Here is a 27,521-nt window from a genome sequence, read left to right on the forward strand (position 1 = left end):
AAAAATCCTCTTCCTCCACCCGTCCTCGCCGAAATCCATCCTGTACGCTTTTCTGCACCAAACCCTTGTCTTTCCATCCCCCATCCTCCACCTCAGTACTTCTAAACCCACCAGCAGCTCAAAATCTCCTCAAAGTGGTTGCACTAGTGGCAGCTGTTCCTCATAGTACTAGTGATGAGAAGTGTTCTCTTGTGAGCTCTAGCTGTGGGATGGGTGGCCAGTTGAGGAATGTGTTCTTTTTGATTCTTGAGGGAGTAGATCTGCTGTGGTTACGGGAGGTCTCTTCCTCCTCACTGTTATCATCATCATACACCACAAATTTAACAGACTGGGGATGGAAAGACTCTTCAAAAACTCCAGTCTCCTGCAGCAGAAGTGCAGCCAATCTACATGCATTTTCCATTTAATCACCGCACTCTATTTGCATCTGTTTAATATTTTCAAGGCTCTCTTTTCAAGGAAAATGACGAGACTCACCTTGTGTTCAAATGACCTTCTGAGGACTGGATATACTTGCTCTGCAAGCAGATTGACAGCAATGTGACACAGAATGACCAAGTCACACCCAAGAATCTGGCCAAGTTTTAAATTTATGTTCTATAGAAAATGTACCTTCTGATGTCCCAAGTTCCTGATGATGCATCAAGAACTGTCTTGTTAGCAGACCTTAATAGAAACCTTCAGGAGTTTGCTTTATTCATACAAATCTGTTCTAAGAATTAGCAAACTGCTTTACTTTTATAGCCTGGCATCTGCTTGAAGACTAGTGTTATGTGACTATACCTAAAATGGTGTACACTTAACTGTCACTCAGTACAATGTAATTTAAACTTCATGATTTTTATAAGCCATTTGTTACTAAAGGTGAGTGAACTTTACATTTTCTGTTTACCCACTGTCTGGGAAGCGGCATCCCATGACTTGCTAAAAAGGGATCATTTAAAAAGTGTTAAGGCTTGAGGCATTTAATCCTTTTCAAATAAATACACAGGAGGTAAAAACTCATTCCGAAATGGGGAGGGGATATGGTAAGACTAGAAAGTATGGTAAGATTGAGCTGGTATTCTGCTCATCATAGTCTGCAAAACTTAAGCTTTCATTTAAAAGAGTTTCTAGCTCATATGTTTATAAAGTAAATTTTCTCTAACGGCTTGTCTTCACTGCAGTGTTAGCTCAAGGTATAACTAGAGTTGCCTCAAACCCAACTCCCATCTACACACAAAAACCTCTAGTTTGAGTTACATGGTGCTTTTCAACTTGAGCTACATGGCTTGTCATGGGAGGTGGGTAGGTGCTGAAGCATGAGCTAATAATGCAGTAGGGACACAGCTACAATCTTCAGCTGTTGTGAGCACAACTCTCCTTCCTCCTGTAGGTTCTTCTGCTTTTCTTTAGCAAATTTGGATAACAACTTGTGACGATGGCTTTAATTCTATAGTGTAACTAACCAACTTCAATTAACAACCAATTATTTTGTTTGCTCACTAAACTTCAGACATAAACCCACATATGGAAACTAGCTTTTTTACTTATGATAGTGGGGGAATTAAAAAACAAACCAACCACCTTTCACAGCATGAGTGGTGAGTGTCTACTAGTTTTAGTCAGCTGGACTAAAGTCCAATCTCAGTTGGACTAAAGACAATTATTTGACAGACTATTAAAAAAAATCAAAGCTGCCTGATCTTTTGTGTAAACAGGCTAGTTTTCTAAAACGTGTGTTCATTGCTTGTGCTAGTGTTTCATCTCCATAAGCTGTGCTCAAAATAAAGATTATTAAACCTCAAGTTTTGATGCAAGTCATCTTAGCCTACTTGTTATAGAGGTGTGTACATGGGGAGGTTATCTTAAACTCAAGAACTCATATGAAAGCATGTTAAGGTAATAAAACCAGTTTTCACCAGAGAGAGAATGTAGATGTATTACCTAGGTTAAGTTAAATAGTAATCAGTTAGTATTAAGTCAGAGTGATCTTTCTTCCCCCCACTGCTATTGGAGAGGGGACGATAGAGGTCTAGATCCGTTTCCCCCTGCCTTACAAAATACCAGCTATGGATTTGATTGTAAGGTTTACTGCTCCTCAAAATATTTGCATTTCACTGTCAATTTAGCACCTTTACATAATTTTTCCCACATGATTTTAGCAGACAGTATGTCAGACTGCATGGCTTCACTATATGTTCTGAAAATCTCGTACTTTTAGATAGCGTAGAGCAATAATACTCCAACCTCCAAATTAGCGATCAACATTACCCAAAAGAGTCACTGTAGTGGGAATTCATTGTTTCATTTACTATTTTATATATAATTATTCTAACAGCAAAATGACTGACCAAATATTATTGTATCAACTACAATTGGTTAACAACATAATAAAATCATGCTGATTGGTTAATAATTAAGTCACAGTGTTTTAATATCATGTGTTGCCAAGAGCCACAGGACACACATTAAAGAGCCACTTGAGGCTTGCAAGCCTCAGTCTGAGTATCACTGGCCTAAAGCATTGATTGATAGCACTGCTGCTTCAGTAACAGAAGACTGCTAGCCTACATTGGTCACTTGGCTTAGCAGTGCTTACATTGATTGTTTGATATTTCTCTTATGGTGACGTCCAGAAGCCTCAATCAGGACTGGGTCCTCTTTGGACTGTGCAAACACACACAAAGACATGGTCCCTGCTTTATTGACATTGGTCATACCAGTGTAATTCTCAAGCCAAGAGTGAATGACCAGCAGCAACTCACGTTCATTTGAATGACAAAATCTCTGATGGTACAGTGCTCCCAACACAATACCAGAGCATTAGTTCAGTACCGTTTCCAAGGAAAAACAAGAATTCCTGATTCAATAAAACCAATTCTTATCCCCATTTTTACTCTCAGAGAGCACATCAACATCCTCCAGGCAAAAAGAAAAGATGATTCACCTTAGAGACTATGAGTCTCTCTTCTGACATAAAAGGCATAAAGATATAAAATACTTTAGTATTTATTGTGTTTCTGTAAGAGGTAAATGCCTCATCTCCAAAAAAGAACAGGAATAACGCAAAATTAAGGGAAAAGGAATAATTTATTAGAGATTTAACAAGTGGACTAATATACATTTTTCATATATCTGTCTTCTGATAGGCTACAATTTGTTTAAAAGCATTTGGAACTTTTAAGAATGAAGAGAATTAAGTCTTGTTTTAAATACATTTGAAATGCTACTACGCACTGTTCAATAGTCCTGTTGATCACATTGCTTCTTCCCACGGCTTGATAACACTTGAAAGAGATGGAACACAAAAGGAACCTGGAACATTATAAAGGCATGTTAAAAGTATAAACGACCGGGAAATTACCATGTTCAGTTGTTAGAAGAAAGCTTAAGTGGAAAGTTGAAAGATCTTAATATATAGAAAATTAGTGAATCATGTCTGAGACAGCTAAATTTGACTTACTACATATAGCATGTATTAGTTTATATTAAACTTAAAAAAGTAAGGTTAATCACAGAATGCTATTGTACAAATCCCCCAGGAAAATATAGATTAGTTGCCACAAAACACTACCAGAAAGTGAGAAACAAAGGTAGCAATGAATAATAAAATTTGACTTTGGTCTGTGTTACTTCATTATGTGACATTGCTAGATTTTCTGTTCTCTATTCTAAAAAGGGAAAAATCTACAAAGAGAAATTAACTACAGGTTGCTTCCCACAAACTGGGGCAAAAGCTATCATTAAATAAATGTATTACTTAGAAAGACAACTTCAAGGGTTGTTTTCCACTTATAATCACCCCCATCAAATTGAAACAAATTGTAACAGTGTGGTGTTGCTATGTTTTTTAAAAAAACATCTAGAGCCAGCTCCTCAGCTGGTATAAGTCAGCATAGCGCCGTTGAAGTCAATGGAACATGGCCAATTTACACCAGCTCAAGATATGGCCCATAAAATAAAGAAGTATATGGATTTAGAGAAGGAACAGGGAGGAAAGGTCACATTTTGAGTCTAGAAGTGATCATGGTGTCCCTTTAAATAAATAAGTGACCTGATTCACTAACTTTCTCCCTGAAAAAGTTCCCTTTATAATTTTAAGTATATGTTACTTATTTTAACAGAGATTTACAAAATTGTAAAAAGAGTAAATTCCTCCCCGCACCTACACTAGAAAAGAACGTTGAGGTATTTGGGGGCTATGGGAAACATTGCACAAAAAAGGATACAACAAGAAAGGATACACTCTGCATGACAGTATTACTGCAGTATTTACGCAGGAATGTTTCTAAAGAAGAACAGCAGAATGTGGTTTAATTTTACTTGATTCTCAGTATTGCATTTATACAACTTTTTTACTACCTATTATAAGCAAGATTGATAAAATACAGCTGTTTCGATTCCTTATCAACAGATTACTGAGAGCTCACGTTTGCGCCAATGATGACTCCATACCCGTAAGTATGTGAGGCTACTCGATGAACTATTAGGAAAATGCCAGAGTTTACTGTCCCGTTCATTCAGTGGTCTGCATTTTATATAAGATTCTATTTTTCATCAGTTCCTAAAAAAAAGTCATGCTTCCATCCAATTAAGTCTCTCAGGCTACCTTTCTCACTGAAGCTGGTAACCTTTGCTACGTTAGCTTCTTCTACATGACCATGCTCTCTCACGTAGCTGGTATTTTATTTATAGCAGAATTGGGTACACAATGGTTCATGAAAACATTAGCTAGTGACAGGAAAAGGGAATTTCCAGCCAATGAAAAAGGTGTGTATTTTTCATCTTCTGGGAAAGCATGTGCATTACAATATCTTCATAAAGGAGGAAGTAATAACACTTAGAATAATTACTGTCAATTAAATTTAGCCTTTTTCACTGTTTAAAAATAATTTGACACTAATAAGGTGCATCAATTTAAAAGCCCAAGCATGCTGTGTATACAATTCGCATTTTATAGTATTTTTATTTTACTTGATTTAGAAAATTTACTTGTAAACCTGAATCTTTTAAATCTTTGGTCCTTGCAGATCTAGATTTCATACCACAGGAACCACTATTTTGCATCAAAAGCTAGTGTACATCATGGTATTTTGGCTCTTGGCAACCAAAGAGAAAATATATTCAAATACAATTAGGGCTTAGGTTTGTTATTCTTTAGCAAAAGTGAAACAATTCAAAGGTAATTAAACTCAGCCCTCCACTGAGCCACTTTGCTTGAGTTCTGTAGCGGGCGACTGTACACACTACAGTATTATGTATTCCACAATTCTTAGATACAAAAGCCTGGGTTTAAGAAGTGTTTTGACTTTAACTCAGTTTATTAGACTTTTAATTTTAACTTGTTAACTGTATATCTAATCTTTTTACTTTGTAAATAAAGCTCATGGAAGTATGACAGCTGACTCCAAACTAATAATTCTGAATTGATTAAGAACATGATTAGTGACCAAACCAAGGTCTAGTCTTTTCTATTTATATAATTGGAACGCCAATTGACATTTGTAGTCAGAAATTTAAATAGTGATTTTTGGAGGGGTGGGGGGGACAAGGAATAAATTGAAAAGACTAGTGTTTAATTACACTACAATTTTTTCCGGTGCTTGGAATTAAATGTTGCCAACATCCTTTTAAAGAAAATTTTTTTGCACTTGTCATTACATAAAATAACCTTAAAACAATGGAATAATTCCATAAAGGAACAATAGGATACAGCTATCAAAACAAAGTTTATTTCTGCCTTTGTCACTATTAGAATAATTTAGCCAACTTTTATTTCTTTTCAACCAACATAAGAAAATACTTGTACGCAGCATTTGTTTTTAATTTGATAAAAATCAAACAACTAACTTTGCCAAGTGGATGAAAAGCTTATTCAAAAGTACACTACACCCATCTCATTATTGCCCAAACCATGAGTTTCAGAGGGAGTCTTACCAACAATTCAAAAACATTAGAAATACCCTTAAGGACAATATATAGGTTAGACAGCATGGCCTCCAAATGACATAATGGACAGAACAAGAAATCTATAATAAAATGTCTATTTTAATAAATACTTCATTAACAACAGAAATGCTGAGCATCTCAAAATATAATTTTTAAGAAAATGTGCCGTTATTTTTCCATCAGAAACAGCAACATTGAATGTAACTTCATTTCAACTTCCTTTCAACTGAGAATCATCAACAGACACCAGATTTAAACCGAAGAACTTTTTGGAGATATTTTCTCAGATACACTCACACTAAGGCTTTGTCTATACTAGGAAACAGGAACGTTTTCAAACATGGTACTATCATGATTTTAAACATACTTTTGTTGTCAGTGTGGACAGGTATCCTAGGGATAAACACATATTTAAGCACAATTGTCCATGTCCACAGAAAGGGCACAATCTTGTTTAGCATCACATTAGCTGCTCTATCCTAGACTAGACAAGGCTTAAAAGGGACCTGCAATGATGCACAGATCCCACTGACTAAATATAGGTTTGCCAAAGCAAAGACTGCTTGGTAGATGCCAGCATGAAAACTAAAGTACTATTTATGGGGTTACAGCAATGAAGCAGTAACTGCTTCTGGGGTATATAGCCCTGCTGACATATGACCCTGAGAGGTTACACTGGAAGCATCCTACTCTCACCTATGTGCCACAATCCCTCAAAGTTAACTGTAGGGTCAATGGTCATAAATTTCTCCAAAACTCCCTCTCTCCCCACTTTTCTGGTTTGAGGGTTGAATGTCAACACGTAACAGTGCTACAACTTGAGGACTGGGATATAGACTCCATGATTCTAAGGGTATGTCTATACTGATGGCGGCAAAGTCGCTGCTGCCAGATCGATCTTTCTGGATCGATTGAGCGGTCCTTGTAGACTGCTTAATCGATCAGGAAGTCGACTGAGTAAAACCACCCCCTCAAGTAGCATAGCACTGTGTCGGCGCAGTGCAGTGAAGACGGCGCGCAGAAGAGAAGCACAGCAGTTGACAGGAATTAAGCAAGCTACTCTGTGTAGTTTGCGTAACTCCCATCGACTGCTGCCGAATCTTCAGGTAAGTGTAGACCAGGGCTTAAATGGAGGTAGTAGTAAAACATTAACACAGGTTAACACAGCCTACTTGCACACTGGTTTCCTGATAGAATTTTTCCTCCCCTGCTATGTACTCAAATGGACTATTTTTAAAAATTCAGCCTGCATGTCTGAATGTTCTCTTTCCTTTCTCACTAAACCTACTTACCTTTAGCATTGTTCTATCTCTTTCTTCTCTCTTCTTTGGAATCCTGTTTTGGTCTAGCGGATCGTGCAAATTGCTAAGGTTTTTGTTAAGGACTATGAGGCCAAGTATAAGTAATAATTATTAGCAGAAAGCCAGAATCAATTAGTAGAGAAATACTAACTCACTAGAATGTAAATAAATTTTTGGCAAATGAACATGTTTTGAACTTACTGTGCAAGCTCAATCCAACTTTACCTCTTATTCCAGTTACATGAAGCTACACTTACCCTTTCTTCAAATCAAATGGAACTATTTCACTATCATAACATTCTCAATTTAGACTTGTTACATAACTTTTTTTATCTGAATGTAAACATTGGAAAGAAACAGCTTGTTGATTTGTAAAGGAATTTTGAGAACATATCAGAATCTTCCACAATAAGGCCCCTATTGTGCAAACACTTACACACTTGCATAACTTTACTTTATTCAATGGGACTAATGTGAATGAAGTTAAGCATATGCCTTGAGCAGGGGGTTGGACTAGATGACCTCCTGAGGGCCCTTCCAATCCGAATCTTCTATGATTCTGTAAGTGTTTGCAGGACAAAGACATAAGTGGTGATTTTATTTTAAAGTCATACAGTTACTCTTCTGTCTCAGAATGAAGTCTACCTATAAAGTTTTAAATTATCACTGAAGCAAATGTAAATTACATAATTATTACATTGCCTGTAATTTTAATAAGAAAGATCTAATTCTTGCTATAGATATATAAAATATAACACACAAGACAGGAAACAAGAATCTCAGGAATCATCCAAAATTTAAAGGAACTAACATGAAAATGTTTGGAAAAGGATACAACCACCATGGGTTTTTCAAACAAAACATATCCATTTACTTCTTTTAAAGCTTTAGTAGCTGCTTTTTCATTAGGAAGACCAATGAAAGCCTGTCCTTTCATACGACCTTCTTTCATCAAACGTATATCAAACCTAGAAATAAAGTTGGGAGAGGGATGAAAGGTTTAGATTTTACCTTGTCTCCACCACAATTTCAAATATGCCTACATTTCACATGCTGCCAATTGAGGAGCGAATGGAAGTGGCAGAGATACCTACATTCTGGTACAGACAGGGTTGTGTCATTAGACACGGATGATAGTTTGTTTGGAAAAATACAGTAGCAATTTGTTAAAAATCACTGTTAGTTGGCAGGACTACAGGTTGCTGTACTACTGCAATAAATACCGAATACACGACCAAACATTTAACAGATGCATAGCCACCTAGGACTTCAGTTGTTACAATGCTGTACACTTTGGCCAATCTGGTGACATCAGGAACTGGAACTCAGGTGTCTGTTCTAAAAGGCACAGCACAGGCTGTCTTTAGACCTAGATGTACTGCTCCACTCAGTAGCAGTTGCATGCACACAGAGTATATTATAAATGTTGCATTTAAAAAAATTATCCAATCTTTCCCCAATATTAAGCAATAGGCATTACAAAATATTCTGCTAATAGGCACCCCACTTCCAGATAAAATACTTAAACTGGGCATTTTGTACTGAAGTACAATGTGAAAAAACCAAACGCTTCCACTAGCTGACAGTTCTGTGGAAAAAATTCTACTCTCCTCCACCAATTAACCTTTTCAGGCCAAAACAATTTTCTCTCCCGCAAAATTAGAAGCAGACAAAAGGGACTGAAAATGACTGAAACAACTATAGATTTCACTATTGCTGTAAGTTAGTGCACAGTTTAAATTCTATCAAGAATTGAAATAACTTACATAATTCGTTCAGTTTCTGAATGAAAGTCAACATATCTTCCAAAAATAAACTTGAGATCCTGAAATTAAAATGTGAATGTAAGGAAAGATAGCAAACAAATAAAAACAACAAAACATTATAATAAATCCTTACTCACCTTTTCTTGAACTTGTTTAGCTAAATTCTTCACATAAATCCTGCAGTTTGGATCACCTGGCTCATAGTTTTTGAAAATGGAATGTTTTTCCATTTCTTGGCCAAGACAGAAAGATGGGAAAAATAATATATCAGCATGTTATATGACTTATTTAATAAATCTGAATCTCAGCTTTTTAATTGTAATAAAAACAAATATTTTACAACAAATACTAAATTGTAGACTACGTAATAGTAATGAAAATTAATATTTTAAACAAAGTATTAATACATTTTTAATTGATTTGTATATAATAATATAATATAATAAAAAAAAAAAAAAAAAAAGTACCTTCTCTAGAAAGTCTGCCTTTTTCCAGTTCCCTTCTAGAAACAAATTCTGATGGTATTTCATCATCTTCTCTTTTGATCTCTTCTTTATCATTAGAGCTAGGAGCTGGGAAGATCTTTCCAAATCCTGCATTAGTTATTTCTTCTGTGGTTGCATAAAGGTCTGAAAGTTGAATACAATACAGTTCAAGCTGTTTTTAATAGTTGATTCATCTTTAAAAAAAAGGAGCCAGCGGACTGCAAACCAGAAAATCCTGAAGTTTTAAAGGGATTAAATTCTGAATATCATAGTCAAGATAAAAAGGAATTTTAGTATATACATAATGATTATTTGTCTTTTGCAAATGCATAAAGAGCAATCTGTCTTAATTCCTACTTTGACAGGCCTTTGAGTTGAATTCCTTAAAAGAAATCTCACATTAAACGAACATAAAATCAACCAATACTATTTACAGAACCCTCAATCTCCAAGTCACAGAATATAAAAATATTCAACTCTGTTAACATATCATCTTGCCTGTTTCTTTGCATCTTAAAATATTTCAAATGATTTAACAGAGGTATTTAAGGATATGCATTCTTACCATTGTTTTCTTTGCTTTCTAAGCTTTTCTGAAGAACGGCCGGAATGTCTGTAGAAATATGGAACTTAATTTTTTTATGGCCTACGGATTGCGGCTGCTCAAACACATCCGAAGGTGATAATGTAGGGTGCAGATTACTGTTTAAAACAACAATATGTCAAAGTTTAAATGGTCAGTGAAACAGGCATGGTCAAACAAAATACATATTTTCCAGCTATATTTCATGTAGTTTATCATTAGCGCATTAGTTTTCTATTTCCAAAGCAACTTTAAACTTTAGACTTATTAATATTTTGTGGGTTACATTTAGTTCATCAACGACAGGACACGTTTAGTTGGCAAACAGCAAAAACAAAGATGTTACAGGACAGGTAGACTCTCATACAAAAAAACCCCTCAAGAGAAATATTAAATGGAATAATATGAGGTACAATAAAATGCACTTCCTTAAAGATTGCATGCCAAGGAAAATAAATTAGGCTTGTTTTGTCTCTCTACACGAAAGAGGATTGAAAAGATATTTGGTTTTTTAAAAAGCTTAGTCTTGAAATTAGATGAAGGCTTCTAACTACTAAAGGAGTAAAGTTCTGGAACAGCCTTCCAAAGGGAGAAACAGAGGCAAAAAACCTAACTTGTTTCTAGACTGAGCATGATAAGTTTACAGAGGGGGTGCTGTCATGAGGTTGCCTCCAATGGCATATGGCCCATTCATGACTGCTATTAGCAAAAATCTTAAACAGCTAGAGATGGGACACTAGATGGGGAGGGCTCGGAGTTACTACAGAGAATAATTTCCCAGGTTCAGCTACTGCATGTCACCACATCCTCAGTATTTAACTGATCACCATATTTGTGGTCAGGAAGGAATTTTGCCCCAAATCAGATTGGCAAAAACCCTGGGGGGGGAGGAGGGGGATTCACTTTCCTCTGCAGCATTGGGTGATTAGCTGGTTTGATCTAGAGTACACAGTGGATTGCTGTAACTCCAGATCTTTAAATAACATTTTTAGGACTTCATTAACTCAGTCTGAGTTTATGGGTTTATTACAGGAGTGGGTGGGTGAGGTTCTGTGGCCTGCAATTTGCAGGAGATAAGACTACATGATCATAATGGTCCCTTCTAGCCTTAAAGTTTATGAGTCTTTTACATTAGAATAGAGGTCCTCTTCTGGCTGAAGATTCTCTCATGAGTGGAAAACAAATGATATGATGACATAACAAGAAATAAGAATGAAAGTTAAATGGAGTGGAGAAGGATGTTTAAAGCAGACTGTATAAAACTGTTATTTGGCTTCAATGACTAGTTAACATTTTGGGTAAAGGACATTGTTAAATATTCAGCACCACCATCCTTTCAACTACAGTGCATGGACACATGTTAATTGTGCTTCGAGATTCTCCAAGGGCCCTTCAGCAATAGACCAGACTTGACACCCCTGATGTTTCCAGGGCTATGTCTAGACCATGATTTAAAGGTGTGACATCAGATCATGTTAGCTAGTTCGTTCTAACAACCAACATGTACAATTCTAGTAAAGAGAAGGCAAGCTGTACTTTAGCAATCTGTCAAGTTAATGCCTGGGGAGAGCCTAAGCTTTAACTCCACCAATTTGGCACATGCTAAAGTGCAACTTACCTTACCAGAATTAGAATTTTAGAGGGCGTTGGACCAATTTAGCTGACATCACCCCTTTAAATCTTAGTCACCACATTGTTGAAGTAGGGGAAAAAATATTTTAAACTACAATAACCCCTCCCCCCCACCCATCCCCCAAAACTTCCAGGCTTTCATCTAAAGAAGCAGAAAAGGACAACCCAATTTTGAAAAAAATCTTTTGTAGCTCATCTTTAAAGGACAATTTTCTTAAATAACTAAGAACAAAAATAAGTCTAGATTAGTTTTTCTAGAAAGAAGCCATGTAAAAGTGAAGTAATTTTTTTTTCTTTCCTTCACAGCTTTCTATTAGAGCTCTGCAAACGCAGAACTGTCTTATATTCTTTAAGCTAGTCACAAAGCAGAATTAACAAGTGTCCTCTGCCGTTCTAATGGTATAAAAATGCACCATTTAGTTTTCTTCAGAGGTGCAAGGAAGAGTGAATATATTTGTATAAATACATTTTTAAACAGTTAATTGTCAGGAGATCAAAATATTACTACTGTGTATTAGGGACACAGGTACAAAGCTGGAGATGCCAAAGCATTTAAACAGAATTATCATCTTCTGTATTTTCATATTTCTACTAGAGATGGCCTATGCCTTATTCAGATCTATGTTCCAGCCTTTAGTTGGAGTGGGATAGAGTAGTGATCTGGGGTTCTGTTCAGGTGTATTTCAAACCAGGGCATTGGTAGAAAAACCGATACGGTAGGGGCCAGAGCAACTCTCTCAATAAAGGGTCCACAGCTGTAGAACTTTGGTTTGAGATCAGGCGAAGTTCAAATCTTGGAGACTTCAGAGTATGATCCAAGTGCCATCTGCTCAGGGAAGAGCTTTAGAAACAATTGCAAGGGTTCAGCTACAGCACTTCATCTTACAGTAGGACTCTCTGAGTTAGAGGTTGTGAGGTAGAAAAATAAAACACCCGGAGTAAGGCATTTTTTCCTGGTGATTATTCATTGTATTCAATACATGATAAGCACTACAGAAATACAAACAACAACATAGTACCTGTGGGGAGTACATGTGGGAGCATTCAGTAAGTCTTTTATCTTTTGCTTTTTTCTCACACCACGCTGCTTTGTGGTTATTGGTCTTTTAGGCTGTACGGTTGCTAATTCCATCAATTTAGTCATTCTAAATTTGAAACACAAGAAAGACACCCAAAAACAGTTTAGTTTTTAATCTAGAGATGCCAGTTTAGAAATGTAGCCCCTTTTTCCAAACAGGACTTCTGAAACTGAAATGTGTTGAATTCTTCTATTGTATCCCACAAACATTTGTTATATACTAGCAGAATGCAGCTACACATTAATATTATTTACTGTGTTTAATACTGTATAATAAGTATTGCAGAACATTTTAGATTGATGATAACAGATTATTAAATTGGAGTAGTACTTAAACATGAGGAAAGTATGTATAAGATCTGTCTAAATCACTCACCATATAGAAAAAGGTAAACATACAAGAAACACAAATCTCATTAGCATATTATGACTCCTAAAAAGAAATGTTTCAGCAAAGTAACGTTAAAAGTATTTGTTCTAATTAGGATGAGTTAAATTCTTCAATATTTCAAGGAATTTTAGACACTTAAATTGGAGGCAACAGATTAGCAGTGGGAAATTCTTTTAAAGACTGCCCTAAAGGCCTAATCGTACATAATACATGGCATAATGCATATAATACACAATCAAATTTTGGCCTTCTAAGTCAGGCAAGCCCTGAACGTTGGCTTCAGTACAGGGTAATAGTAGTGTGGAGTGCTACAGAAAGTCAGCTTTCCACAAATTTCTCAAAATAATAAAAGCAATCCAAATTAAAAGCAAGTGGCGCAGCTATTTAATGAGAGGAGAGCACATGCAAATGAGCTTTGCATCTCCTGCATCATATTCAGTATACAACTCTGTTAATCCCCCACATATATGGGACTGAACACAGCATGCAGGTGGGTGGAAAGCTGACACTTCAATTCCAGAGCACAGACTAGATTTTCTATGCATCTTCCCCTAACAGATAAGAGAACTTCCCTTCTCAGTAGGAATTTTGAAAGAGTACAAGGGTACAGAAACTAATAGTGTTAATTCTTGAGCCACATCGTCACCTTCTCCTTGCCCTGACTGACTTTCACAGGAGTGCTGTCGGCTTTAGAGAGCATATTAAGAACAGCAGCTTCTTTAAAATTTATGGAAAGTCCACTTACATATTAAAATAACTATGGATGTTCAGTAGCAAAACTGGAAATTCTGTGGGCCAGGAGGCACAGAGGCTGATTTTCGCTGGATTGAGACCTATAAGAACAGCACTTTTTTCTTTAAAAAAACAAAAAACAAAAAAATCCCAAAAAAACAAACCATGACTTGTTATTGATTATAATTACAAACCTCTCCTTTTCTTCCTCATCAGCACTTTCATATTCAGATTCTTCTCTGCTAGATACTTGATCTTCCTCTTCTTCAGGCAAAGGAGGCTCCTCTGGAGGCAACGGTGGGATAGGAGGTGGCGGCACAGGCACTGGTAAATATTCTTCATACTAATCAATGAAAGAAATAAAACTGAAGCCTTTAAAAAAAAACTCATTTTGGAAAAATGTTTTAATTTCTTCTGAATAAAGTCTCAAATGTGATAAACTTGCAGATAGCAAAGAAAGCTTTTCAAAACGAGAGGTTTATTGAGAACTATCTACTCACTCTTGACAAATTCAGTTTCATGAGAATTTTACATCAAACAATTCAAACTAAAAAACAGTAACAAAATACTTAACTCTTCAAATAAAAATTGGGAGTGGAGGGTGGGGGAAGAGCACTAATTGGAGCTTTTCAGAAACTAAGGAAGGAAAAACAGCTAGCTTCTCCTGGGGTTTGCTTTTTCATTTTTAGTTCTATAGATGAGAAAGGAGCATGGTCTGAGCATATGACAGGAAGCCAGATGATCTCAAATTCTAATCTCAGCTATTACGCTGAATCTCTGTGACTTTGGACAAGCCATAAACACCTTTCCTCTGTAAAATAGGGATAATACTTACTTACCTACAGGTGTAGCGAGGGATTAGTTATTGATTACAGAAATGAAATTACTGTAGGAATATTATGAGCAGCTTCCCCCCAAAATAACTTCATCCCCAGTATTAGAAATCCCGATGCACTTTACTGTAAAATTTACAGTCACTTAGATGAACAAACATGGGGACAGTTGCACAAAGTGCTGAAGTCAATGAAAATATTCAGTGCTCTGTAAAAGCTGCTCAGCATTTTAGAAGACTGGGCCTCTTGTGGAATCACAAAAATTCAGGCAGGATGCCTTAGACTGGGACTATGAGAGAAATACAAAATCGTTGGTCTATGTTGTAAGACGCTAACTACCTTTGTAACCGCACCCAGCTATACCCTGTCAGCGATTCCTGTGATAGATAACCAGTGATTGTATGTGACTCGGGACTTGCTGGCACCGGGAAAGTCCCCGGGACTTGTTAGCACCAGGAGAATCCCATTATGCGTTAAGTATCCTAGGTGCGGTGAGTGATCTGTTAAGTATTGGAATTCCACTATAAGATCTGTGAAAAGTAATCTTAAACAAACCTATATAAGCCATCTGTATTCTGAACCAAGGCAAAGTTCCAGAGATCAGCACGGGGTGTTCGTCATGATTAAAGTTCAGCTCGATCTAAGCCAAATTGAGTAGCTGTGTGATTTTCCACGACCTTCTTTTCAACTGTTACTAATTTTTACCTGATCATTACATTCCCAGTGTTTGATCTTGTCTTATAAGATGCACAGAGTAGTTTCAAAAGTATCAGGGTGAATTCATTAGTTTGCTAAATTTACTGTGCACCATGTAACCCCCTAAAGCAACTACCTACCCAAAAGCAGAAGGTGGTGGTATTAGAGGACAAGCTGTGGGGTGTATTGGACCTGAGCTTCCCTGAGCCTGAGCCTGACAATGGCATAACTTACAGTAAGCCTTCCGCAGCTCTAATATTTGCTAGAGCCAGGAAGCTAGGGATCAGGGAGTTGAAGACAGCTTTCTGTGTCCAAACACAGTGGAGAACTGGGGCCAGAAATTTTGGTTATCTTTGTCTCTTCCCCTTCGTAAGGCCAGGAAAACTGCTTTCACCATAAAAATGAAATCCTAGGGTCAAAGCAAGTGAAATCCACAACATCCACAATCACATCAGCAGTCTGAATCTCATTAGAACTCTCTATGAATGCATAGATCAAAGAACATTTCATGTGTTACTTATGCAATGGATTAACAATGTAACATTCAAATGAATTTAATGTTTCCTATAACTGTTACACAATATTTTTTCCTCTACTATAATCTCCATTATACTGCCGTCCATTATTCTTTAAAATATTCTAAAGATATTACCAAAAGGCACATTGGTTTTCCTCTCATACTGTTGGAAAATTCAGTTTTCCTTCTGGCAGAAAATAGACATATACACCAGTTTGGAGCCCATGCCAACACTTCCAATAACTGGACAAATGTCTAATCGACAACAAATACCAAAGAACCTTCTAGGACAAGGCACACATATTAAATATAATGTACAAAATTTCTTACCATGGGAGGTCGAGCAGTAACTGGTCCAAAGGGTGGGGGTAGATTCATTTTATTCATAAGGTGCAGCACCTGAAATAAAAATTTGAGAACAATTCCCTTTAGAAACAAACTAGTTATCTGACACAGTACTTTCCAATTCTTTAAAATGATTTTTTAACATACCATTCAACTGTAAACCATACAAGTCAAAATCTACAGACTTTTACAACAGCCATGTTTTGTTAAATGTTATCAGTATAAGTTATTTTGGAATCTTCAGTTTCCATTCCATTAGGTCAGAAGGTGTCTTTTTGCAATTATTTTCAAGTAGCAGTATACTTTAAAACTCACTCCAACTATAAGAAATCAGTTATTGTGTTTTTGCTTTTTTTAATTACTTACCACTTATATTGTACTCTACCAGCATTGGCATTAGTTAAGCACTATGGGTGAGATCCCTAGGGGTGTATATTGGTGTAGCTCCACTGAAGTCAGAGCTATGCCAATTTACACCAGCTGACGATCTGGCCCCATATGAAGCTTACCTTACAAAATTTCTCTCTTCATAGCAGAATGTTAAGACTAAAATTAAAATGTTAGTTAATTAGTGAGCAACGGAAACCCAACACACCTTATAGTGGCTAAGTAAAACTAACACAAAAGGTTTGCTCTGAGCCAATATATAGTATTGGGTACCTGAGTCAAAAACAGAGTAGGACGAAATTATCCAGTGGAGTATTCAATGCTAGAGAAATTACATCCACTTCTCATCAACTAAATCTTCTTTATATTTATCTCAACTTATTTAATAGCAAAGAGTTGACTTTGTGGCACTGAAAATCAAGTCTTAACTATCCACAGGAACTAAAGGAACAACACTACTCTGTAGGACAATAGTTACTATAGTATATATTAACAAACAAATAAAAACAAAGAAAATATTGGTGTTTGACTTGTATTCCTTTGCTTTTCTCCTTCTTCACTTACCTGTACATAAAATTTGGGCACACTTGCCAAGGCATTTGCTATATTTGCTAGGATTGTACTTGAAGGCGGTGGATACAGATATTTGAGGCAAGAATTCATAGGAAAGGTTAGCCTGAGGAAAAATAAACATTGTAGAAACTTTTAAAATCAATAAACCAGCAGCAACATCAAAAAACCTTATAGTTCCCGAATCCTACAGGTAAAATTGTCAACCTCTAACTACCAGAGATAGGATGAGACCTAACAAAGGGGGGCAGATAAATTACTCCATCATCTGCTGCCTGCAGGGTTCTTAACAGCTTCCTCTGAAGCATTTGACACTGGCCGCTATTTGAGACAGGATACTGGACTAGTCAGGCTTTCAGTCAGATCCACTATAGCAATTTCTATATGTAAACCACAACAGCTGTAGACAACTTAGAATTTTCTTTCATCAGTTTGTAACGGTTACAGTTTTTTCCCCCAAAATAAGCTGTGTGTTTTATACATCCATATTAAGTTCTCAATTAAGATCAACAATTAAGATCTTAACACTTACAGATTTACTGAACTTTACTCACATGCTTAATGTTTATATACTTAATTATATTAAGAGGATAACAACCTTATAGAATGTGGCAAGAATAAAACAGTTATTCTTTTTCTGCTTAAGTACTTACCCATGGCTGGGAGCAATTCCATTTTCTATTTTAGGACAGCTTGGCTCTTTCCGTTCCTTTTCTTCTTCCACGGGTTCTTCTGACCTGAAAAAATAGATTATTATTAATTAACGTTGGGCAAAACTCTATGAAATACGTAATACAAAATACCTTGCAGAAGACTATAAAACACATTTCATTTGTAACATTCATAATTTATTCCAAAATACAGTGGGCTAGTCAACTGGCCTTTACATCCTTTGTAGAGGGTGCTAGTACTGTAATTATAGTACCTAGTCCTTTAAGACTTGTCCTGATCTCTTTAACAAAAAAATTCAGAGTTAAGCATGCCATCCAGCACAAAATGCATCACCACCCACATACTGTGTCAAATGTCATGAAAAAACAATATCATATTAAACAGTGCTTGAAGGCTTGTATGATACTAAAGTACAAAATTGTGATATGAGAAAATTTTCAGTCTTATCTCAATTTCTCTTCTTTACTGTGTACAAGTCAAATGTTTATGTTGTTCTGTGGTTGATTTTAATTTTACTTAAACACAAATTTGATAGATAAATCTGTGTGTATATATGCTGTAGAATGTATGTAATGAGGCAACTTGACTATGCATTATACTGACATGACATTAAACTAGGTCTCTATTATGATATAATTTTGAATTTTTAAATCTGGTGACCTGAAATCAGGAATTTAGAGTTTCTAAGTCTTTCATGCTTTACTTGATCCCCTACTGTGTTCCTGGAAATGAAGTATTGTGTGTGTCATGCTGGCTGGATTGGGAGGGATTTATTATATTTTTTAACATTAATATGTCAGAATCATAATAATTCATGTGAGATATGCCATATCAGGTACCATTAGAACGGCTATAATGTGCTAAGTAAGATGATAATGTTTATGTTCATGTGTTGTGTGGGTAATGGAAGTAATAGATATGTTTTTTTGTATTTCATATTGTACTGTGTTTCTGAGCAACACCCCAGACAGGATGGCTGCAGCACTAGTCTGCTTAATGCTCCATTAAGGAAATTCACAGGTACAATGGGCCCAGGGGGAGAAGCCACTCATGAGACCCCACTCATGAGACCCTGTACTCCATCTTATTCCTGTAAATTTCCACAAGAAGTATGGCAAAAGCCAAAGGACATAAAAGGCAGCTGCACCACATCCATTTTGTCTTCAGTCACCAGTCTTCAGCCTACCTCTGGATGAACTCATCAACAACTGAATACCGGATGTAAACCAGAGGGACTATACAAAAGCTGCAAACTCCACAATTCTTATAGAAACCTGATATATATGGACTTCCAAATCAATTGTATGTGTCTGATTGCTTTAATTATTTAACATTTCTCTTAAAGTTTGTTTCTTTCTTTTTATAATAAACCTTTAGTTTTAATAACTAAAGGATTGGCTGGCAGCGTGGTATTTTGGGTAAGATCCAAATTTATATTGATCTGGTACTGTGGCTGACCCTTTGGGGTCAAGAGAAACCTTTTTGGTAAAGAGCATAGAGTTTTAAATAAAACTGGTCTCTTTACTGGACCTAGTGGCTGAATGGGAGCCAGAGACTGAAATGCAGTGAAGGGGGCTGTGTATATTTTTGTTTTGGCTTCTTGATAACCAGTGGGGGGAATCAGAAGCATTGTTTGTGGCTGGTTGGGAAGTCTGACTTCAGTGTCACCCACCAGTGCTGGGAGAATCTGCTCTCCTTTTGCAGCCTGCCCTGACCTTGGCATTTTCAGGTGGCTACTCTAGGCACGGACGGGTCACAATGTGAAAGATGATAAAATGACCCAAACTACCACACTCCTATATAGCTACAGATTTAGAATGAACGGGGCTAGAAAAAGACATATTTTGAAGACTAACTACACATTAACTATAATCTCAAGAACCCAGTCATTTTTGTATTGTATTCAAAATGTTAAGTAATTTGATAATATTATGAATTAATCACTTAGGCCCAACCCAGCAAGGAGCTTCATGAAGGGAAACCGTGCACTTGTGCAGTGTTTCCTCACAAGACTGAGGTTTTAGAGTCAGATTCTGCCTGGCAGCTAAAACAATATGCAGTGGAAGAGGGCTAAGAAAACCTTTCCACACTGCTGTGCAGTCTGTTTAAGTCCCACAGAGAATTGTAGCCCCTGCACTGTAAGAAGTCTTGTGTGGGCACATGTGGAGGCACTGAAGGGCTGGAGACTTACTCTGCAAGTGGAAACCAATGGGACTACACAGAGTAGTGCAGTGGTTCCCAAACGTTTTACTACGGTGACCCTGCCCCAACTGCATTTTGTCTTTTTTCGCAACCCAACCAAAGTCTAAGTTCATGGGGACCCTCCCAAAAATCACAGGCCAACTTCCTCCTCTGTCACCTCTTCCTCATCCTGACAAGGTAGCAGCAACCACTCAGAGCAATACCCTCTGCCCTAGCACTGCAACCTAATCCCAGCCAGATGCAGGGGAGGCCAGGGTGAGGTGGAGGACACGGCGCTCGGCTCCCCACTCCTCAGAGGTACTGTGACCCTATAAGCCAGGTCACAATGCCCAGAGCAGGGAGCTGGGCCCATCCTTAGGGGACAGGAGCTACCACTGTGAGGTGAGTGCAGGACAGGCTCACTCTCCAATCACCCCACTCCCTCATGGACTCACTTCTGCACCAGGCCTGTGACCCATCTATAACCTTTCCATGACCAACCAGTGAGTCAAGACCAATCATTTAGGAAACACTGAATTAGGATATAATATAATAATGTATTAGGTATATAAGGTGGCATAAGAAATGAGTAATTTGGGCAGGATTTGGGCCCTCAGTCTAGAGTAGTAATTGTACTCAAATATGTTAATGTTTTTTAAATGCACATGGTTTATTTTATGATTGAAAATAAATGACAATTGTGAATACATTTTAAAAACCATTTTTCTTATTGTGATGGTCAAAGTTATAAAAAAACCTCTAAATATGGAAACAAGCAATTATCCACAAACTTACCTTTTATTTTTCTCTGAGAGTGAAGATTGGCTAAGTACATGAACATTGTCTTGCTCCTTTGCAAATTCAACAACTAGAGTGTGACCTAAAATTCTCAGTTGATGTAGTCTTGACAAGGCCTTCAAATAATCACAATAGCAACAAATAAACAAAGACTATGAAGATTCAGTTAAGCTAATAAAGAGAAATATTTAAATACATTCCAATATAAATTAATATTTTCATTTTTCAAGGCTCACTTCCTGACATCCTACCCCTTTCAGTTGCCATTTCCAATATATAGCCTGATTTTCACCTAAACTTCTACTTTATAAAATGTAACAGGTCAAAACCTACTATAACACCTGTCTACCTGTTGCAAGTTGATTTGGGAAAGGGAAAGACATTAACCTCTATTAATTTTCAGAAGTGCTAAATCAAGGCTATCAAAAGTCAAGGTTTTCAAAAGTCAAGGTTTTAATAATTGCATGCTTTATTTTTAGCTTACTAAAAATAAAGAGGCTTGACTTTTGTAAATCATTTTTGGAAAACATGGACATCTTAGTGGAAAACTGACACCTGTATCAATATTAGTAACTCTGTTGGATATCCTTCAAATAAGATAGCACATTTAATTATTAAGCCAAAAACTATTCTATTAATATGTTGCTCTCCATGTAGAGCTTAAAGATTCTATATTTATTAATATAACAAACAATACTTTAAAAATAGAACAGAAGAACACCTGGAAATTCATGATATGATAGGGTCTGAACAGCACAGTTTCAGCAAAGACTAATCGTGTCTGACCAATTATTAGACGCCTTTGAGTATGTCAACAAAGCAGTGGATAAAACAAAACCAGCTGACATAATATATGTAGACTTTCAAGAGACCTTTGAAGGTATGTCTAAACTGCAACATAAGCACGTGCTTGAGCCCAGGCGCAAGACTATCCCCCTTTGAATCTACACTGCAATTGCACTAACCCAAGGCTCAGATCCAGGGTCCCAGCACGGGTGGAGAGTCAGCGCTGGAGTTAAGTCAGGACCCAGGATCCAAGCCCTATTTCTTCGCAGTGTAGACCCAGCCCCCCTGACTTGGGTCCCGGGAGTTAGCTGGCGGTATCCCACAATTCCATGGGACAATTTCCTTTGTCCTCTCTATCTCAACAGTATACAATCTACTCTACTAAAATTGGAAGCCACTCCCCACTTTCCAAATGGTAGCAGCAAAGACCAGCAAACCATTCTCTTCTCATCACCCATCTGCTATGAGAGCCTCCTGGGTTTGCAATGGAAAGTGAATCAATCAAACCCTTTGCACAATGAGCTGCTTTCTGGTCATATGCAGGGCAGGCAATAAAGTTTTCCCACAGTGCACTACAGTTCTAGAGCTAGAGCAGCCATATTTCAGGGGCCAGAGGGGGAAGAGAGGAGAGCGTGCTAGGGACTCAGGGATAAGGTTACTTTGACTCCGGTTTGTGTACTGCATTGTGGTTGTCAAAGCCCTAGGTCCAAGCATGGGTTAGAAAAGAACCTAGGGTTGAAATACAATGTAGACACTCAGAACACGGTTCCCTAACATGGTTCAGCTGACGAGAGTCCCACTAACCTGGGCTTAAGTTGCAGTGTGGACATAGGCTAAGAAGTTTCTTCCCAAGAAGCTACTAAAGAACCTAAGTAGTTCTGGAGTGAAAAGGAAAGTATTGTCATGGATCAAAACTGTCTAAAGAAAACAATGAGGAACTTCAGGGACATTTAACCAAGCTAGGCAACACAATGGCAGATGAAGGTGAATATAACAACTGCAAACTACTCACTCACCTTACAGGATTCTAACCATGACAATTCAGGAAAACATGGGGCCCTCTACATACTCTATACTGTTCTAAAACAGTTCTCGAAATATAATACTCCTCTCCACACAGCTCAAGCAAATCATGCTAGAATCCTAGAATCAATGGCCATGTTTAAATATGATTATAGTTAGCATGGTTCAAATCTCATTCTGTACAAAACAATGTTCTAGAACCAAGATTCCTGAACTGTGGATCTCTGAAGCTCTGACAAGTCAGCAAGCCTGGATTTTGGTGAGCAACTACAGAGCTGATAACTAATATTTTTGCCACACTTGTGGCACGGCAATAAAGAACACCAGAGCCACTTGAAGCCAAATCATTATTCAACTGACTCATTCAAAATCACTTTCTTGAAAATTATAGTATACAGTGTGGCCTACTAGACAGAACATAGATTCTGTTTCTAGCTTTTTCACTGGTCATCTGGGTGACACTGGGCAAACCACTTCACCTTTCTGTGCCTCAGTTCTCCCAACTGTAAAATATACATAATGAATCTTACCTCCTTTTTGAAGGTGTAAGATCTGCAAACAAATGCTATATAAACATTATTATTACCTCTCTCCCTCATTTGCAAAGTGCCTATCAACATGGCAACATCCCTGCTCTTATCAAACTAAGAAAAAGATTTTTTCAGGGTGCAGTCCTGAATGTGCACTTATCAGCACAGGTGAAGCCCTTTAACAAATGTTATAGGAAACATTCAATTACCGTGGGACACAAACTTTATGTTTGCTATAACCAAACCTGTGATATAACTGTTTGTTTTAGTAATGACTAGCATGTATACACTTAAACCACCTATCACCATACTTTATTTTGGTATTTGTTTTGCATCTTTTTTCCCCTAACTCCCAATATTGGGAGATCCAGGAAATGTTAAAAGTTAGCTAGAAACTTAGAAAAGCCCTTTGCTAAAATATTTAATGAAAAGCCCAATACAAACCTTTACAGCTGCATTTTCATTGGGGAAAGTAGCAAAAGCTGTATGTTTCTGGAAAACAAACAAATATTATTTATCTGTTATACCTTTTTAGATCAGTGTATGTGAGTTCTCAACCATATACACAGACTTTTGGACTACAGATATTTCCCAAAGATTTAGCATTAGAAATTACATGTAAATTAGATTTTAAAGGTAAATTATAAAAGAAAATGTCAAAGTTAATCTATTAAGTTATTTGCAGGTTTCAAGTTTTCTGGTTTTTAGTCTAGTAAATGTATGTTTGGGGCAAGAGACGGGGGACCAGGGAGTACATGGTTCACAAAAAGAAACAAGAGGGAAGATAAGTCTGCTCCGTGTCCAGGAAGGCAATGGAGGAGCTCTGTGAAGCAGTAGAGGGGTTATGGGGAAGAAGTGAACATTTGCCAACATAAAATTAAAGCATGCTTAGTCTGTGGGAAAGCAGATCTTGGGGACGTTTATCAAGCCTTAATTTTTACATGAGTATACCATCTCAAAGTCATCCTAATTATATATTAGTCATGTTTTACGACACAAGCTTTTCAAGTGAATAAAATGCGTTTCAACAGTGCCACTTGGTGGAACATCTTCATCAAAGTAATCTTACCAACATTACTTTTCCTGTTGCAATGGAAACATCACATCTATTGCTGTGTTGTGAAATTTGGGAGGCTTTCTGCTTATTTTCTAGCATGGAGGGTTTACCTCTTTTTCTAAGTACAAGCCACTTGTTCCAAAATGCCTTCTCAGATTTCAAATCTGGAACAAACTATCATTTAATTAAATAGTTTAGACTGCAGCCTAGTTTTATTTGCTGGTATAATTTTATACCCTGATCCTGCAAACACTAAAACACGTACTTAATTTTATTCACACACAAATAGTTCTAGTAACTGAATTTTAGACTGAGGTTTAAACAATATAACCTGTTATAATAAAAAAGCATTAAGGGTCTAACAGAAGACGATAAAGAAAATTCACATTTCAAGGTAACAGACCAAATGTATAATAGGGCATTGCCACAATTACTTTCTTGATGAAACCCCTCTACTCTGGAACTGTACAATGTAAAAAAAAAAAAAAAAAATTAAGTGTAGTATTTCAAGCTTTTAAATCATCTTGCATTTTTTAAAAACAATTTAGCTTTTTCACCTCTAAGCAACAGTCCATGCATCTTGCATGTCTGGGAGATCTGGTGCATCCACTGGCACCATTATAATAATTTTCATCACTACAAAATTCTAAGTTAGAGTTTGAAATACCTTTATTTTATATAAAGGCCATTCTCAAATTCCTGGTTCAGTGGGTTTGACAGCTTTTAACCCCAAACTGGAAATTCTGTATTTTTTACACCAATGGCCCTTAAGACTAACCGTACTGTACATCAATAAAAAAAGAAAATTGTGTGCTTATTTTCAGAATGCTTTCCTAACAGTATTGGGCATGGAAATCATATTGCATATTTTGGTGTATTATTTAGGGGCCTACTAATCTTTTGTCAGCCATTTAGCATTGTCATAACAAAAGCCTGATCCTGCAATAAGCTCTGTGCGGCCAGATCCCTGCATCTGTCTGGAGGCCCACTGTAGGAGAGCCGTCATACATTTTTCCCCCCAGCAGAAAATGACGGCTTATCAAAACCAGAAATTTTATGGGAACATAACAGTTTCAAAACTTTAGTTGGGTCCAGGATGGAATCTGAAGGGGGTGGGCGGGGACGCCCCAGAACAGATGGTGATTAGGGTGCTCTGCTGCACGGGGGGAGACATTCAAATCCCCACTCTGCCACGGGAGCTGTTTCCCCTTGTCCAAATTAAATGAGGTCTGGCAGCTGGATCCCCCAGGTGAACGCCCTAACCACAGGGCCATGGAGTCAACCTTTCTGCGGATCGCTACATCTCTATTTCTGCTTCGGCCAGCCAAGGGGCTCCTTCAACCATAACTGCCGCGCGCCAGGGGCAAGAATAAACTCGCCTTTCTCTGGCATCGAGAAGGGGGAAGGACGGGACAAACTCCCCGCCCCGGCCGGCTCCCTTTCAGGGTGGGGGCTGTCGATGGCTCTTCCCCTCCTCCCCCCCGACCAGAGACAGCCCTACTTCCCCACCCCGGGGCGGAGACTTTAGGGGGACGGGGCGAGTAAAGGGTGGAGCCTCCTCCGCAGAGAAAAGATCCTTCTTCCGGATTCCTGGTGCAGCGCCAAAGCAAGGGGGTGTGTGGGGGAGACCCCCCCCCTCCCAGTCCGCACCCCTGCCCCGCCCCTGTCACAGCCGCCGCTGAGGGCGGGGTGTCCCTCTCCCCCGGGTGCCCCGCCGGACATGATGTCCCGTCCCCCCCGCTCCCTACCAGCCGCCCCTGGTCGGACAGGACCCGCACGGACGCGGCCCCGAAGTGCCTCAGCAGATCCTCCTTCTCCGCGGCCGTCAGGTCGGCGGGTAGGTGCCGCACCAGCAGCGTCCGGCTCCGCCGCCGCCCCACGCGTGGGGGCCCGGGCCCTCCCCCTGCCACCGCCTGCTCCTCCTCAGGGCCAGGGGCCGCCATCCTGTTTGGGGAAGGGGGAGTGGCTGATCCGGGGAGGTCAGAGAGCCCGAGCGCAGCCACCCGGCCCCGCCGGTACCCGTGGACGGGACGGGAGCAGCACTAGTCCCACACACCACACAACTCTCGCGAGAACTCCGGGCCTGGGCCGAGCGGGGAATACAAACCTCGCGAGAGTCTGGGCTCTTCCGGTTTGTTCCAGCGCGGCGGCAGGGCAGGGTGGAGCGGGGCACGCGCACCGCGCTCCCTAGGCTACGCCGCAGCGCGCACAGCTGCGGAAGGGACGTTCCTCAGAGCCAGAGGAGGTAAGGCGGACACTGGGGGCGGAGCCGGCCGACCTCGGTTCCGCCCCTCCCCCATCTTGGTATGGGCGGGACTAAACGGTGTCGGTCGGGGCTGCGCTCCATGGCTCGACCGGTCCCCAGCCCGAGCGGCGCCCGAGTAGTGGTTGTGAGCCGCGTGGTGAGGTAACTTCCCTCCCGCCCCCGGGCGTCTGCAGCCCCGTTAGCAGCCTGGCTGGCAAAGCCGTGGGCAGCTGCTGCTGGGCTGCGAGCCCGGGCATGGGCGACTGCAGCCCCGCTGGTAGCCAGAGCTAGGTGTAGACAAAGCCTCAGACTCTGACCATTCCCTGAGCAGGATCCTAGTGTAGGCCTGGAACCTAATCCATCCCCCAGATTAAATCAGCCTTGGATGAAACTCGGGGAGTTCAGGGCTAAATTTGAAAAAAAGAATGCCTTGCTGCTGATAACGCACCCGCACCTTAAGAATGTCCCCCCCCCCCCCCCGAGTTACAGCCACCAAGAGTGTGAAGTAGAAAGACCCAGGCGCTAGGAAATTTTAGGGAGGAAGATAAACTGACCAGTGAATTTATGCTGACCACCTGACCAAACAGAAAGATAAAATGTAAAAAACGTGGGCAGGAAGGAGGACACATAGGTGACACTGTGTAATTGGTTAACATTTTTGTTATTTAGGGGCGTACGATAATGTGATAGGTGTAGTACATTTGAAGGAGGTAGCTAGTTTTACTTATATAATGTAAATGAAAAACAATGCTCTTTGGGAACCATCTCCAGTCGGCAGTTCAACATCAAGCTGCTAGAATTTTTACCCTTCTGCATGACTGTGAAAAATCACTGGGAGATTAGTGATGGATTGAGAAGGCTTCAGAAATTTCTGCTATGATGTTGCCAGTGTTCAGACATGAATAAATGGACTTTACTTACTCACTTTTTCTCACAATGGCATATTACAGCTTTTTGAGAGGGAGCCAGAACTGTCTAGGAA

General features: G+C 38.7%; 1 protein-coding gene across 3 annotated transcripts; it reads right to left on the reverse strand.

The window, feature by feature from the left end:
- Positions 1-3,024: 3,024 nt before the first annotated feature.
- RNPC3 (RNA binding region (RNP1, RRM) containing 3) lies at positions 3,025-26,336 on the reverse strand. Of its 3 annotated transcripts, none has more exons than XM_067538350.1 (15): positions 26,043-26,336; positions 23,682-23,729; positions 20,896-21,014; positions 17,901-17,984; positions 17,242-17,353; positions 16,276-16,344; positions 14,094-14,242; positions 12,718-12,843; positions 10,049-10,185; positions 9,466-9,627; positions 9,136-9,230; positions 8,999-9,057; positions 8,068-8,200; positions 7,224-7,296; positions 3,025-4,270 (listed from the first exon to the last, which is right to left on the reverse strand). In XM_067538350.1, exons 1-14 carry the CDS (start codon positions 26,235-26,237, stop codon positions 7,237-7,239), a joined length of 1,548 nt encoding a protein of 515 aa, XP_067394451.1. In that variant the 5' UTR covers positions 26,238-26,336; the 3' UTR covers positions 3,025-4,270; positions 7,224-7,236. The 3 variants fall into 3 exon arrangements, with proteins under 3 accessions (XP_067394451.1, XP_067394450.1, XP_067394453.1); XM_067538349.1 differs by having other exon boundaries at positions 3,035-3,297; XM_067538352.1 differs by lacking the exon at positions 26,043-26,336 and adding an exon at positions 24,307-25,849 and having other exon boundaries at positions 3,035-3,297.
- Positions 26,337-27,521: the final 1,185 nt, after the last annotated feature.

The sequence above is a fragment of the Emydura macquarii genome, unplaced genomic scaffold, assembly GCF_026122565.2.
Source record: "Emydura macquarii macquarii isolate MOO-44397 ecotype Brisbane River unplaced genomic scaffold, CSIRO-AGI_Emac_v2 contig_480, whole genome shotgun sequence".
NCBI classification, from domain to species: domain Eukaryota; kingdom Metazoa; phylum Chordata; order Testudines; family Chelidae; genus Emydura; species Emydura macquarii.

Coding starts and splice junctions, on each gene's coding strand:
- RNPC3 (XM_067538350.1), bottom strand. CDS start 26,237: ATGGCGGCCCCTGGCCCTGAGGAGGAGCAGGCGGTGGCAGGGGGAGGG. Junction 17,354..17,900: donor GGAATTGCTCCCAGCCATGG/GTAAGTACTTAA, acceptor ATTTTTCCTCAG/GCTAACCTTTCCTATGAATT. Junction 9,231..9,465: donor AGGCAGACTTTCTAGAGAAG/GTACTTTTTTTT, acceptor GTCTTGGCCAAG/AAATGGAAAAACATTCCATT.